Genomic DNA, 16,283 nt, shown 5'->3' on the forward strand with positions numbered 1-16,283 from the left:
GCAATTTTCGTGGGCGTTCAACTGACCCCACTCTTAATTTCTCGATACACCAGGGCCACACCTAATCCAATCAGCAGAACCCCAGTGATCAAAGTTCCAAATAAGAACACATCCTCAACATCTTCCAGGGAGAGAGGCGCAAGACACAAACTACACCACATCCCCCCTGAGCCAAACACATATCCAGATGAGGGCGATCCGTCCAGACATGTGGGTTCTCCCACACCATGACTCCACGTGGAAAAAATAATGCCAATTGCGTTGAGAGACCACCTGATCAAATCCATTTTCTTTGCTAAAGTTCGAAGAACCACGTCAGGAAACTAAGACGAGACAAAGAAGCTAAGCTAGCTGAAACAGAGGGAGTGCAGGAACATGAAAGCCGGAAGAGAAGGCTCGAAATGTATGTATCTAGGACAGAAGTAGATATTATCTGTGACAGAAATAGATGCTATGTTTGATAAAAGCTCACTAATTTATAATGTGACTTACTATGGCTACTGCATTAGGATTTAAGTACAGTAATTTGAAAATTGAAACCTTTCTCTCCCCAAAAAGCAGAATGCACAAGGGTGTTTCACACCATGTATTCTGTCATAAAATCACAACAGAAAGGGAAAAGTGAGTACTAGTCAGAGGTGGTCTGAAGATCAGACGTACACCAGGCATGCCGAGTCTGTATCAGCAGAATTCCCTAGACCAGGGGTGGCCAACCCGTCATAGACCAAGAGCCACTTTTCTTACTGTGTTACGGCAAAGAGCCACATCACACATGGGCGAGTGTAGATTGTTGACGGGTGGGGGGGGAGTGTAATTTGTTGGGCGGGGGGGGGGGGCTGGCGAGTGTAAATTATAAGCTGTGAAGACAGTCAAATGCGTGTTTTCCACTACGCCGGTTTTAAAAGTATTAGTGGCTCGCTAGGCTTGTAAACAAACCGCACACCACGAAAATGTAGCAGTGTGTCGCCCCGTTAGTGCAGGTGAGCCCGCGGACCGGCTGGGGAGCCGCATGAAACCAGGCAAAGAGCCGCATGTGGCTCGCGAGCCGCAGGTTGGCCACCCCTGCCCTAGACCAGTGTTTCTCAACCTTTTTTTAGTTGTGGCACCCTTTATATGCATGCCAAATTTTAAGGCACCCCAGTTTACAATGCGTTAAAAACACAGGCTTGGGGGGGGGGAGAGTGTGAACGTAAAATGGACACAAATTAAGTATTATATCGCAATCTATCGATCGCGGGTGGTTGGCGCCAAAGCGAACTAGTAACTCATTGAATCATAGATATGGATCAGATAAATAAACAAGATTTTTTTTTCGGAAGTGAGATATCGGAAGTGTGCCGTGAGAGCGTGTGAAAACGGTCAAATGTGTGTGTCTCATACTCAATGCGTGAGCGTTGGCAACCCTGAAAACATACTCTCTGCAACCATCTCCCGGCCAACATAACACAAAAAAGTGATTATTAAGACAGAGAGCAGATAAATGTGACTTACAGTCAGTGGGAAACCTGCGTAATCACGTGCTGACCTTGGTCATATGCAGGTCATATGCACGCTTTGAGCGTGAGACTCACGCATATTTAGCGATTTCACACGCTCTCACGCCACACATGGAATTTCTCACGCTTGAATATTATTATTATTTATTTATTTTTTAAATAATCTAATCGCCGCACACCGCAGCATATTCAGCCAATCCATCGGTTGTATATTATAACAGGTTGAACCAATCAGAATATAGATCGCGCTGTTTCTTGGTAGACTTTAGCCAGCCCACTCCCCAACCACACACACACACACACACACACACACACACACACACACACACACACACAGCCGCTACACTAACCATCGCGACAGATTCCAATCCCCCCGCCTGAAAAAAAGCTCACGCCCACCAAACTTGAGAGATCTGGTCACATGAAATACATTTTAATGATTTTTAAAGCGTATAATAACTTCAATTTTTTAAACTATAGTTTTTTATTTCACATCAGAATATTTTGACGGCACCCCCGATGAAGACAGACGGCACCCCAGGGTGCCGCGGCACCCCGGTTGAGAAACGCTGCCCTAGACCATCAACCATGATGTTGGACTCATGATGAGTCTCAGGTCTGACTGGCTCTTCACACACTGTTAACTGTCTCACATAGTGTAAATGTAGTTTGAAGAACATCTATGTACTGATCATTTTGTTGTTTTTATTTATTTATTATTTATCCCTTTGCAGCATGGTGGTCACTATTAGAAACCACCTTGTTTTTCCTCATTTCTCAATTTGCATTGGTTTTTAAAGAGGGAATGTTTTTATACAGACCCTTAAAAAGTAGCACACAGGAAGTGATGTAAGCACTGTAGTTTCTCTGCAAAAGCTAGGTCTGCAAGTTTGTTCGGGGGTCTGTTCAAAATTGCTTACCAGGTGATCCAGGTTGGTTCACGAAAAATCGAAAAATAATAATAAAAATAAAACAATATATGTATTTACAGGGCTAAAATGTGGGTGGTTTTGTCTAGTAACCACTGTGAAAATATGTCAACTAGAGGGTCACATGGCTCAAAATTGGTGGTTACCCATAGTAAGCACAGTGAACGTAGGGCAAACAGAAATCACATGGAGTAATGGTGATAAACATAGAGCCTATATGATAAAAAAACTTCATTTATTTATTCTAAATTAGATATTTTACACAGCTAAGTTGATATACCCTATTTCGCAGTGCGTCACGGCAAAACGAAAAATGGCTGCTGAGGAGGTAGCAAGACTTTTGATAGAATCCATTCCATTAGATTCTTCATGTAGTGAGAGTGAGAGTAGTGATGAGGATGATGAAAAAGATCAGGGCAGTTATGGAATCCAGGCAAATGAAAATGACAGCAGTAGTGAATGTGAGCAGGGCAGTGATGAGAACCAAAATAATGAAGGTCAGGGCATAGACCATGCAGCCGCAGCTGAGGGCCTCAAGACAAAAGCATGGCAGTGGGGGAGTAACACTGTGACCATTCTTATCCCAGAATGTTGTGAACAAACTGGTCCAGTTGACACTGATGAATTTCATGTGCTTATTTGATGAGGATCTTTTTGAGCATATGACATTTCACACACTGTATGCCACCCAAGCAGGGAAAACTTTCCAGCCTGTCACCACTGAAGAAATGAAATGGATGTGCACAGAGTGCAAAGTTGGGCTGTGCATCAATCAGACAAAGAACTGCTTTCATCTTTATCACAAAAAAATTAAATAATGCAATGCAATCTTACAGGAAGCTGAGAATTAAATGAAAATGTAAATAATATAGTAAGCGCCACTTAATGCACAGTGGTCACTCAGAGAAACCACTTCAGAAATTAACTTTGACCCTGAATTAAAAAAAATGTACCCCATATCTGTTTTAGTTTAATGGTTTGTAATTTGTTCATATCAATAAATTTGGTATTTTGCAAAAAAATTGCAATTGCAGTGTGCCTCTGCTTTTACTGTTTTGGGTGTAAATTAAACCGCTTTTGAAGCCACATAAAATTTATTGTGTTGGAGGGGTTCATAAACCAGACAAATCATTTAGTGTATGAGCTCATTTCATTCTGTCAAACCAAACACTCTCCCTCTCTCTCTCCAGCTCTAACATCGTGACATATTTCTTCTAATGGTCAACATAAAAGTTGACCTTTTATCAAATCAAACATTGATATTCTCCATCAACTTCAGTAACTTCTATATCTGTTTTTGACACTGAATATTTTGTTAAAATGTCCACTGTGAATAGTTACTGTGGTGGAACACCAACCAGCACGACTGGTGGTGTCTGGGTGAAGGATGAACATCAATGATTCAGTAGAACCTTCATGAAGAAAACGCTCCATTTGTACTTACTTAAACAATACCATGCTGCATCAGGCAATTTGCTTTCCAGGCAAAAACCCAAGATAAAACCTGAAATTAAGAGAAAGATAAATTATATTAATATAATTGTTGGGATCACTGAAGTACAGGATTTACAGTATATGCAATTAAACACTAGTGTTATAACACATCTAGTCCCCTAGTCCTTGATACTGATATGGTCTCCAGTACTGCACCTTCTTTATGGAATTAGACAGTAGTGTTATAACACATCTAGTCCCTTAGACTTTGATACTTATATGGTCTCCTGTACTATACCTTCCTTATGTAATCAAACAATAGTGTTATAACATCTAATCCCTTAGACCTTGTGACTGTCATGCTCTCTTGTACTGTACCTTCCTTACTAGAACTTCCTCATTTTCCTTGTTTTTGTTTTGGTTCATATTTCCCACATGGCATCTGCAGTGATCCTGACTACAATTCAAATTTAATAAATAAGTGTTTTATATCCACATGATAATGTCACACTCCTGCCCATTCCATTTTACAGCAACGTGTTTATTCTGTAAGTACCACATTTTCTCCCTTAGGTCCTGTATGGACTGGACAAAGGTTTGTCTAACTGGACGAAGGGGTTTTGTCCTTTCGTTCCTACACCACACTGTGTACGTATGTGTAAATAACAGAACAGCAGTAGTGGGAAGCAGCTTGAACCACTTTATTTACTGAATGATTGTTCTGTAGCCTCAGAGGTTTATTAAAGTGATACAAACTCATGTAACTAACAGGCTTGTGCAATTGAAAGGAACATGATCACAGAAAAAAACAGATGACTTAAGCAAGTCCCATGCTCAAATACTTCATAATGACTTTTAACATTAAGATACCTACTTATCATGATGACCAGTGTTACAACCCCAACAACAGCCAGCACGATTTTAAACGCCGTACCCCAGATATTCCAGAACACTAGGGGAGAAAGAGGAGACAATCATGAACGAAAGACCGACCCAGGGAAGGAGGATTACTGTAAACATGAATCTATTACAGATTACTGATTACCTATTTAAAATGCACCTGTAACCTAACACTAAGAGCTATCTATTACTATATTACTACTATGTTGAAATAATGTAGAAATCAAGATAACTTCTACTTGCATGTATAAAATCATATCAAACAAATATTGTATCCACTAAAAACAAATCTTGTGATCTGAATGAAATTGAATATTACAGAAGCCCTGAAGGGAAACAGAATGTCTGTTCTTGATTACACTCCATTTGTAATTTTAACACTGTCTTATCTAATCTAAACAATGAACACTTCTCTTTGTTATTTTAATTAATTAATTTTTATTCATACATGTCATTTATAGTTACATTCCTCTCTTGATTATTACTATCTATACATAGATTGCATGTTTACTATACACTTTTCCTATTGCTATTGTTTTTTATGGATAGTGTCTTGTCATGCGGTGATGATGGCCTGGTGAATTTCCCTCTTTGCCATTGTAAATTGGGTGTTGTGGGTTTGAATCCCACCGGCACACTGATGAAGGCTTAAGGGCCTAAAAGTTCGAGTTTATGTCCAAAACTTCAAATCAAATGACTCAACAAACAGAAGCAGCAAAGAAGCCACTTCTCTCCACAAAAAACATCAGGGACAGACTGATATTCTGCAAAAGGTACAGGGAGTGGACTGCTGAGGACTGGGGTAAAGTAATTTTCTCTGATGAATCCCCTTTCCGATTGTTTGGGACATCTGGAAAACAGCTTGTTTGGAGAAGACGAGGTGAGCGCTACCACCAGTCTTGTCTCATGCCAACTGTAAAGCATCCTGAAACCATTAATGTGTGGGGTTGCTTCTCAGCCAAGGGAATCGGCTCTCTTGCCTAAAAACACAGCTATGAATAAAGAATGGTACTTCTCCCAACCATCCAAGAGCAGTTTGGTGATCAACAATGCCTTTTCCAGCATGATGGAGCACCTTGCCATAAAGCAAAGGTGATAACTAAATGGCTCAGGGAACAAAACATAGAGTTTTGGGTCCATGGCCTGGAAACTCCCCAGATCAAACAAAAACCTACACATTCTGACAAAATGCAAGCATTGATTATGCAACAATGGACTGCTATCAGTCAGGATTTGGTCCAGAAGTTGATTGAGAGCATGCCACAGAGAATTGCAGAGGTCCTGAAGAAGAAGGGTCAACACTGCAAATATTGACTTGCTGCATTAGAATTAAACTGTCAATAAAAGCTTTTGTTACTCATAATATGATTGCAATTATATTTCTGTATGTGATAAAAACATCTGACAAACACACATAAAAACCAGAGGGCAACAGATCATGTGAAAATATAATATTTGTGTCATTCTCAAAACTTTTGGCCATGACTGTACTTGCAAAGAAAGAGAAGAAGAAAATTCAGAAGCAGAATGACATCCAACAAGAGGCTATACTGACCATGGTGCAAACTACCCAACACGTGCTCACTATCAGAGGACAACGGAGGGGCCGAGGAGGAGGAAGGGGTGACGGCAATTGTTTCAACTGCGGAAAACCAGGACACTTTGCAAGAGACTCTCCTGAAAATGAAGACACTGAACAGGAAAATGAAAACTCTGGAGATTGACGGACAGCGGAGAGGCGGGACAGCACAGGACCATGAGGAGAAGACAACAAAAGGAAAGTAACTGGTTTAAATTATCAATATTTACCGAAAATTTGTGAAGGGCCGCAAGGCTTGGCAAAAATAACATTAACAGTAAACGACACCAAAGTGAAGTTTTTAGTTGATAGCGGTGTCACACATTCAGTTATAATAATAATGTTTTAAAAGCATCTCCGATGTAAATTAAATAATACCACATTTGAACATAAATTTTATTTTTAATTTCAGCTACATGTCCATTAAATGTTATGGGTCATGATTTAATGTGTAAATTGGGATGTAATATCAGTAGCAGGCCTGAGGGGTTGTTTGTGTAGTGGGAGTCAGCTGTGTTGGTGGTTCAGTTATCAGCAGGAGTTCCACTGTATGCTTATGAGCTGCAGAGTGCAGGAGGAGAGTGTTGGGAACACTTCATGTGTGAAGTGCAAAGTTTGTTGTCAGGTGATTTAACGTTGAGAACGCAGGGATCGCTGCACTGCACACTGCATGTGAGTGAGGGCCTAGAGGTTTTGAGGATAAATTTGATGTTAGAAAACATGATTGTTTGACTGTCACTGCTATTGTGTGGGATTGCGTATGGGCTGCAGGAGTGGTGCAAACCACATCAGAACAGGAAGATCTGTTCTCAGTTCCTCGATCTAAAAGGACTGGGAAATGCACACGAGGAACCACAATAGTAGGACGTCCGTGAATGGATGATAGAGATATCTGACATTACCAATTGGGAGTGAGTTCCTGGCAGGAACACAACATTCAGCTCTATCAGGAGGGCGTGGATGCACCCGGCTCCTTATTGACTCCCCTGCCGGCGGGGAGTGTAACTGATTAACCCCCTTGGTATTTTTTTTGCCACCTCCCTTACCCTCTCAGAAAAAAAGGAAGAGGATCTCAGAACTGTTCCTGCAGCATTATGGGCACAAGGTAAGAGCAATGTGGGGCTAATATGGGGGTGTGAGCCCATACACATCACCCCAAAATCTGACTATAGGCCAAAGCAACATTAATACCTTTTGAACCCTGATGCGCTCAAGGGAATTAGGCCAGTTTTCCAATCACTTAGACAGACTGGAGTGATAGTACCATTCCATGACTCACCTGTGCGCGCTCCAATTTTTCCAGTTAAGAAACCAGGGCGGGAAGAATGGAGATTTGTGCAGAATTTGCAAGCTGTCAATGCAGCAATACACCCCAGGGCCCCAGAAGTGCCAAATCCTCACACCATTCTCTCCCAGATTCCTCCAGATAGTCAGTGGTTCAATGTAGTGGACCTAGCAAATGCATTTTTCAGTGCCCCTGTGCATCCAGATGGCCAGTACTGGTTTGCATTTTCCTTTGAAGGAAAAACATACACATTCACTCGCTTATGCCAAGGCTATTGTGAGTCACCCACCATTTACAATGCAGCACTGCGAGACAGTCTGGCCTCTCTGAACCTTCCAGAGGGCATTGCGCTGTTACACTACGTAGATGCTCTCATACTCTGTGTAAACATATGAGAAGCATGCAAAGAGGGCCATAGTGGCATTGCTACATCACCTAGCAAGGGAAGGCCACAAGGTCCCTAAGCAAAATTTGCAATATTGCTGACAAAATGTGCACTGGGTGATGACATCCCAAAAGAAACTCGCTCTCTGTCAAGAGACAGAATAGAGGCCATTTTAAAGATATTAAGACCAACAACTAAAAAACTTTTATCTTTTCTAGGCATGTGCTCCTATTGCTGCTTGTTCAGAGGCCAATTGAATAGACAGTTATAATAATAATAATAATAATAATAATAATAAATATAGCCGCAAGCGGCGATTGGCGGGTTCACACACCAATAGGCATTTTGGCCTCAATAGGCAAAAGGAAGCCCAAAAGGTCCTTTAGACCTAAAAGTGAAAAAAAGCTGTTTGGGTTTGGCCAGTGTGTGCTCTACAGATGTAGAGTGTGATGACATCTGTGTGTGTCAGAAAGGGAGACACAAAAATAGCACATCTGGCTAGAGCTGCATCTATGTGAACAGTATAGGAAGGCCTGCACTTGTCTATACATGATTGGGCCTCTATATTACTGACAGAGAGAGATTGAGGGAGCCAGAGACTATGCTTTGTTATTTCACTCCTTGTACACGTAGCACGCCTAACATGACTGCCTGTGTATTCAAAGTATGAATGTAGTCTGCAAAGCCTGGCATGACTGACATGACTGGCATTACTGACATAACTGATATGACTGGCATGACTGGAATGACATCACTGGCATGACGAACAAAATTAACATGACTGATATGACTGACATAACTGGCATGACTGTAATGATTTGAAGATTTGACTGACATGACTGGACTGACATGACTGATAGGACTGATATGACTGGACTGAAATGATTGGCATGACATGGCTTACATGACTGGCAGAACATGACTGGCATGACTGGCATCACTGACATGACTGATATAACTGACATGACTGGACTGGCATGTCTGATATGACTGACATCACTGGTATGACTGACATATACTATACATATACTATAGATATGCATACAAACTATACATACATTTAGGTAGAAGTGTGTGTGTGTGTGTGTGTGTGTGTGTGTGTGTGTGTGTGTGTGTGGTAGTATATGTATTCAAACTATGACAACATATACTAATACATACATACATAAGTATACATAGAAACTATACATACATATAGGTATAAAGGTGTGTGTGTCTGTGTGTTTGTGTGAGAGAGAGACAAAAAAGAAGCCAAATGTCAGTTTGTATGAGCATGTGTTAGTCACTGGGATATGGGTGGGTATGGCTAGGGAAGTGTCATTGTGAATGCTATAGGAAGGCCTGCTTGCGCCTGTATGTGTGTGTGCCTGGTTAATAGACACAGAGAGATCTAGGTAGCCAGAGCAATGTTTACTTAGGGCACAGAGATGGGAGGGGGAATGTGGGTGAGAGTGTGAGAGAGACTGAGAGTGTGAGTTTCAGCTTGCGTGCGTGCGAGAAGGAGAAGGTGACAGAGGGACTTTACATGCATTTTTATGCATTGTATATAATACTGCACTGTAGAGCCATACGATAACCGATTTAGATGAAACTTGACAAATTAGTTCAGGATGGGATTCTGAATGGGCTTGTGCATTTTGGTCAGAATTGGATAAAATATGAAAGAGCTTCAAGAATATGAATATTATATGTATCGATGCTGTCCGTTAAAAAAATATTTAGCAGGTATAAGTGTCCTAAAATCCAAAATCTTTGGATTGTTTTTTGATTTCACACTCTGTAGAGTATTATAAGACTTTGCTTGACATGATAGTATGAAAATCCTAGGAGCAGTATGAAAAGTGATGATTTCAAACTGTTATTAACTGTAAATAAACTGTGCATTTTTTAATAGGACTTGTAATGGGAAAGTTGTTCGCACTATTGCAAGGAATCAAAAGAGTCCAATTGCATGTTCCCAAGTGGAATTATGTAGGGGATACACTTGCTTTTTTTGCAATAGCGCCCCCCAGTGGCCAATCGACACCCGGCTGGATTATGTCATAGGGGGCGTGCACTTGTCCACACCCAAGAGGTTTCGTGCAGATCGACCAATGGTAAGCCTGTCAAACGCGTGCCGATCACTGATTGGCCGATTACGTCAGCCATTTTGGAAGTATGGCATGTCTGCTTTAGGACCTGGTTTCCAGAGGCCCATAGATGATGTCTGTCAAGTTTCATGTGGATCGGCCAATCTGAGTGCATGGGGCAAATTTTTGCATGTTATAGCGCCCCCTAGCAGGTGAGGTATGGCAACCTCTGCGAGCTGCCCCAGACCCTCACACAGAAGCTGTCTGTGAAGTGCCATCTCATTACATGCAAGTTTTCTTAAGTTAGAGCTCCATATGTGCAAAATTTACTATTGAATTTACGCCCCCTCATTTGATTGGCTTATACTGACTAGGTAGTGAAGAAATGAGCATTTTTGTTGGATACATTTTAAAGTTCAGACTCTTCTGAACGTTTTGATACCACATATGTGCATGTATGTGAAAAATCCAGGGACTAGTTCGCGCTCAAAGATGTGTGTGATTTTGCACATTATGCAAATTAACTCGAAATCTAAGTGGGCGGAGCTTAATGGTTGTATATTAATTGTCCTATTGAATTTAGTCAAGGAATGTATAGGAACTGGAATTTTGGTTCTAGGACCTACGGTGTAGGAGATATGGACAAAAAGTCAATATGGTCCGCTATAGCGCCACCATCAGGCCAATTTGGGTCCCTGTATGGGAATCTGATCCTTGGAGGTAACTGAACCTTTTTGCCAAGTTTGGGGTTTCTAGGCATTACGGTCTAGGCTGCACAATACGTTTTAGGTCGAAAAATGGGACAAAGAATAATAAGAAAGAAAAATCCTAACAATTACAATAGGGTTCCCACACTATGTGTGTGTGAACCCTAATAATTAGAGGTGTGCCAAAAAATCGATTCATATATCAAAAATCGATTCTCATTTACTATGATTCAGAATCGATTTTAAATGTCCCAAAATCGATTCTAAGTCGTGGTGAAGTCTCACGTTACGTAATTACAAAATTACGTGAGATTTTACTCAGCAGGTTCTGGGACACACTCATGTGCGGAAAAGTTTCAAAACAAATGGAGGAAAGAGAAATTCAACCTGTCCCGTCTTCATTTAAGGCAAAAATATGGGTTCATTTTGGTTTTTACCGAATGCCAGGGAAGACCGAACTTGACACAATGTAGCTCATGTGCAAGGCTTGTGTAACGCGGTGAGCACGGGAACGTACACACCGCGTTAAATAATATAGAGAAGGGTGAACCCAAGTGAAATAATATAGAGAAGGGTGGACCCAAGTGAAATAATATAGAGAAGGGTGAACCCAAGTGCTGGCTCGCAAGAGCAAGACGTTTGATATTTGTCAAATGTATTAGCAAGAAGGAAACGTTCACAGCAACCCAGAACAAACAAACAAAACAATGCGGAAGACTCAATGCGCAAAAGAATAGAAACAAAATCCGTGAGGGCACGAAGTAAATAGAAAATACAACACGTGGAAAATAACACTCAACCGCAAAGAGACGGGAGAAAGAAGCAAAATAACATCAGTAACTAAAAAAACAGCGCGGATAAATGCAACGCAAAAACGAAACCAAGGACGCCACCAGAAGTAACTGGCAAAAAACGCAGCAGCAAAATAAAACCCTTCCCAAAAATAAAGGCAAAACGAATAGGAACTTATATAGTACTTATTTGGAACTTTGATCGCGGTGGCTCTGCTGATTGGATTAGGCGTTGCCCTGGTGTATCGGAAAGTTGATAGAGTGGAGTCAGCTATTGAGCGTCCACGTCAAGTGCCCCACATGATTGATGCGGTGGGTAGAGCTGTTGGAACACAGACTGTGACTGTTGGAAAAAGCTTGGAGACGATCATGGATGGAATCAATGCTCTACGTGCGAAGTTGGATCAGTTGGGAGACAGCCGACTTTAAGAGGAGTTCGTGCTCAAATTCTCAAAGACGAGCTCCTTGCTAAATTCTTCATTCTTCTTATCTGCATTGGCGCTCAAGCAAATTTCTCCCAGAAGGTCGTCATCTTGGTTACCTGCTCCTACCCCCACACAGAGACTGCCAGAGATGGCTTTCTCCTTCCACCGCAAACTTTGACACAAAAACTCTGTGCCAGGCCTCTGCCCCCCCCCCCCCCCCCCCCCCCCTCTCTGAATGGATCACGCCTCTCACTGCTTACTGTCTGTGTTACCAATGCTGTATGTGCTATGGGGATTTTTTGCATGCACACAGACTGTTGTACTGTTCGCGAGAATAATCTGTGGTCATATTTTTTTGTCTCCTCCCAATGTTACCAATGTTATCTCTGTGTTTTTCTTTGCCTGTGAAGGTGGCGCTTCTGCGTTTGTACGCTGCGTTACGCTGCCGCCACTCTGGGTTTCCGGTGCTTTAACACTGGGCCCTGGGCAAGAAAGCATTTCATCATGTACTTGTACAATGTATGACCAATAAATCTTCTTGATCTTGAATAGGAAGAAATACAGGATTGGGAAAACTTGAGATGAGTCAGGAAGCGACGCAGGAGATAGATACTCGAATAAGTAAAGAGAAAGCATAACAGAGAGAGGTGGCGAGACACCATTAAACGAGAAGCAACCACAGAGAAAGCAGGGACCTGCCTGTGTACAGTTACGGCGGTTTAGTCTGGGACTGACTATGGTGCCCCTAGCAATGGCTGGGGGAACTGCATCCGAGCCAGCCCTGAGAGCTTGCAAAATGAAGCTAAAGAATTTTGGTAACACAACAAAAAGCATTTTATTTTACCAAAGCACATTATTTTTGTTAATTAAAAGTGAAAGACACTTTATGTTCTGTATTTGTCATTCTGTCTTGCAAAGCAGACTGTACTCATGCAGATCATGCAGATTTATATAGATTTTTATAAATCAAATCGTTTTTTGAATCGAAAATCATTTTGAATCGAAAATCGATTTTGAATCGAATCGTGGCCCCCAAAATTGGAATCGAATCGAATCGTGAGATAGTAAACGATTCCCACCCCTAATAATAATAATAATAATAATACATTTTTTTTGTTGCTGCCTTTCATGACACTTAAGGTCACCTTACAACAATGAAAACAAAATTTTAACATACAGTATGTATTAAAATTCTAACAACAAACAGAGATAAAAATAACATTTGTTAAAGAGAATAATCCAGTTTAAACAAATGAGTCTTAAGAGAAGTTTTGAATTCTGAAATAGAATGCAGTGTTTGTATGTGTGTGGGGAGTGTTGACATTAAAGGAGCCTACATGACAAGTGTTTTGACACAAGCCCACGGTGACGGACAGAGACCGGTAGCCTACTTCTCAGGAAAACTAGACCCTGGGGCAGCCAGGCTGCCCCTGTGTGTGCGCACGATAGCAGCTGCAGAAAAGGCACTGATAGCATCCAGAGACATAGTGGGGTACGACCAACTCACACTTCTGGTAACTCAAACATGCTGTTTCTCGAATTTTACAGGACCAGAAAGTAGCATTTATCCACACATAGGTTTTGGAAACAATATCACACCCGTCCCATTATTCTGCCCAAGCAGTTGAGCTCACCGTTCCTTACCAGCTCAGGATCAAAGATAAACCACCAACTAATCTCACAACTGTTGGAGGCCATGCTACTGCCGTCACAAATTACAATCATCAAATGTGCCGCACACACCAGAACAGGCGACACAGTAGCAAAAGGCAATGCCTTCACAGACGCCACAGCCCAACACAGAGCCTCACAGGCTCCACACACAAATGGTGCTAATGGATCACAGCAACTGAGAAGACACACCCCTAACAACCAGAGCAATACAAACACAAGCCGTATAATCGGCCCTGAGTTTGGATTTGAGTACAATAAATGTTGCTTCTCTCAGCACTTGTGTCCGCCCCCTTTTCCCTTGATGCCACCGGCGTTACAATGTAGCATCTGACAGCAAAACAGGAAAGGCCATGGCTCAGGTTGAAGAACCAGGACGTGTCACCTTAAAGTGTAGTCACCCTAAAGTGTAGTCACCCTAAAGTGTAGTCACCTTAAAGTGTAGTCAATTTAAAGGGATTCTGATAGTGAAGAATACCGTAATTTCTTAAAAGCGCGTAGACGCACTGACCTATAAACAATTTACATCTAAGATAACTTAAACTACTTTGATTCTGTCAGATCACACTACAAATAAAACATTATTATAATTTGCTTAAACACTCAGAATCTTCCAGATGATGCAGAGAGCACATCCTGTTTTTAAGGATCCTCCACTAATCTTCTACAGAAAATAAATCACAGACATGCTGGTCAAGGTCATTCACATAATAACTGTGGTCCCGTAGCCTGTGGATCTGATCGTAATGTAATTTAGCACAGCCACTAAAACACCCAGCTCAAAAGAAACAACTCTCAGTCATTCTTCATCACACATTGTTTCAGCTGTTGTCTATTGTACATCTTGTAAGAGATTAAATCAACTACACTGGAAAATGAAAGAAAGCCTTGGTTAACATTTTTTAGAATGCCTTTAGACTATAAGAACTATTTGAGATTTCCAGAGCTAATGCATTTTACTGCTAATATACACAAAACAAGGTTGTAAAATGTCAATATAGAATGAATAAATTAATTACGATTGCTTTGATATAAGTGCCACAATGTACATATAGGGAAAGACACCACACAGAGCAGTAGACAGGTTTTTTTAAAGACCTCTAAAGACCTGTGGATGCATGTATAACAGACCAATGTAGATGTCACATTAAGCTAAGTGACATCTTTTATGTCATTTATTTGTCAGAGTGACACTCATTTGCTTTGTCAATTCTTGCATATGTGTGTGTGTGTGTGAGTGTATGTAGACAAGTAATAATCATGTATTCCTACCTGAAAAAATAACAGCAGTCATCACCAGAAATTCTAGCATAGTTGATAATTTAATTCCTGAAATAAAAAAACAGAAAACACTAAATGAACTGAATTGAATGAATTCTAAATGAACTGATAATCAGATTGAGGTCAGGGCTTATTATAACATATTGAGGTCAGGACTCCACCTGTTTCCAGCTTCAGACCTCAGACACCGTGACATTCTAAGGTAGAATTCTGTGGGTCTCTCAGTGAGTGTATGTCACAGCAACCCCTCACCACTACACTCCCTCCATCAGATTTAACACCACTACACTCCCTGCATCACATTTAACACCAGTACATTCTCTCAATCACATTTAACACCACTACACTCCCTGCATCACATTTAACACCACTACATTCTCTCCATCACATTTAACACCACTACACTTCCTCCATCACATTTAACATCACTACACTCCCTGCATCACATTTAACATCACTACACTCCCTCCATCACATTTAACACCACTACACTCCCTGCATCACATTTAACATCACTACACTCCCTGCATCACATTTAACACCACTACATTCTCTCCATCACATTTTTCACCACTACACTCCCTCCATCACATTTACCATCACTACACTCCCTCCATCACATTTACCATCACTACACTCCCTCCATCACATTTACCATCACTACACTCCCTCCATCACATTTAACATCACTACACTCCCTGCATCACATTTAACACCACTACATTCTCTCCATCACATTTAACACCACTACACTCCCTCCATCACATTTACCATCACTACACTCCCTCCATCACATTTACCATCACTACACTCCCTCCATCACATTTAACATCAATACACTCCCTCCATCACATTTCACACCATCACACGCCCTCCATCACATTTAACACCTCTACACTCCCTCCATCACATTTAACATCACTACACTCCCTCCATCATATTTAACACCATCGCCCGCCCTCCATCATGGAGTGATTCTAAATAAAATGCTGTGGACATCTACCAAAAAGTGGTTCATCGATCCCCAGAAGATAGTAGTATGCTCCTGTAGTGATATGGCATCAGTAGTGGAGCATCTGAGTGTTTAACAAATGTGATGGCAGCAATGTTTTTAGAGAGCAGTGGATTCCTCTTTTGTAAACACCCACTGGTATAGTTCTTGTTCACTGTTTTTTTCTTATGTACAGCCATAAATACTAACATTAATGTACGGGATTGATACAGGGACCTGACACCTATAATACAGGGACCTGACACCTATAATACAGAGACATGACTCCTATAATACAGGGACCTGACGCCTATGATACAGGGACCTGACACCTATAATA

General features: G+C 41.2%; 1 protein-coding gene across 4 annotated transcripts in view; it reads right to left on the reverse strand.

The window, feature by feature from the left end:
- The window catches only part of LOC143510962 (uncharacterized), a 78,550-nt gene that overhangs the window by 41,031 nt on the left and 21,236 nt on the right, over nucleotides 1-16,283 (reverse strand). For 3 of the 4 annotated variants that reach the window (XM_077000887.1, XM_077000890.1, XM_077000889.1), the window contains 3 exons: nucleotides 14,944-15,000; nucleotides 4,734-4,811; nucleotides 3,870-3,929 (listed from right to left, as the gene is read on the reverse strand). In XM_077000887.1, coding sequence (XP_076857002.1) covers nucleotides 3,870-3,929; nucleotides 4,734-4,811; nucleotides 14,944-15,000 — 195 coding nt within the window. The remainder of the gene's footprint in view (nucleotides 1-3,869; nucleotides 3,930-4,733; nucleotides 4,812-14,943; nucleotides 15,001-16,283) is intronic. The other variant, XM_077000888.1, reaches the window with a different exon arrangement.

This window comes from Brachyhypopomus gauderio, chromosome 3, assembly GCF_052324685.1.
Source record: "Brachyhypopomus gauderio isolate BG-103 chromosome 3, BGAUD_0.2, whole genome shotgun sequence".
Lineage (NCBI taxonomy): Eukaryota > Metazoa > Chordata > Actinopteri > Gymnotiformes > Hypopomidae > Brachyhypopomus > Brachyhypopomus gauderio.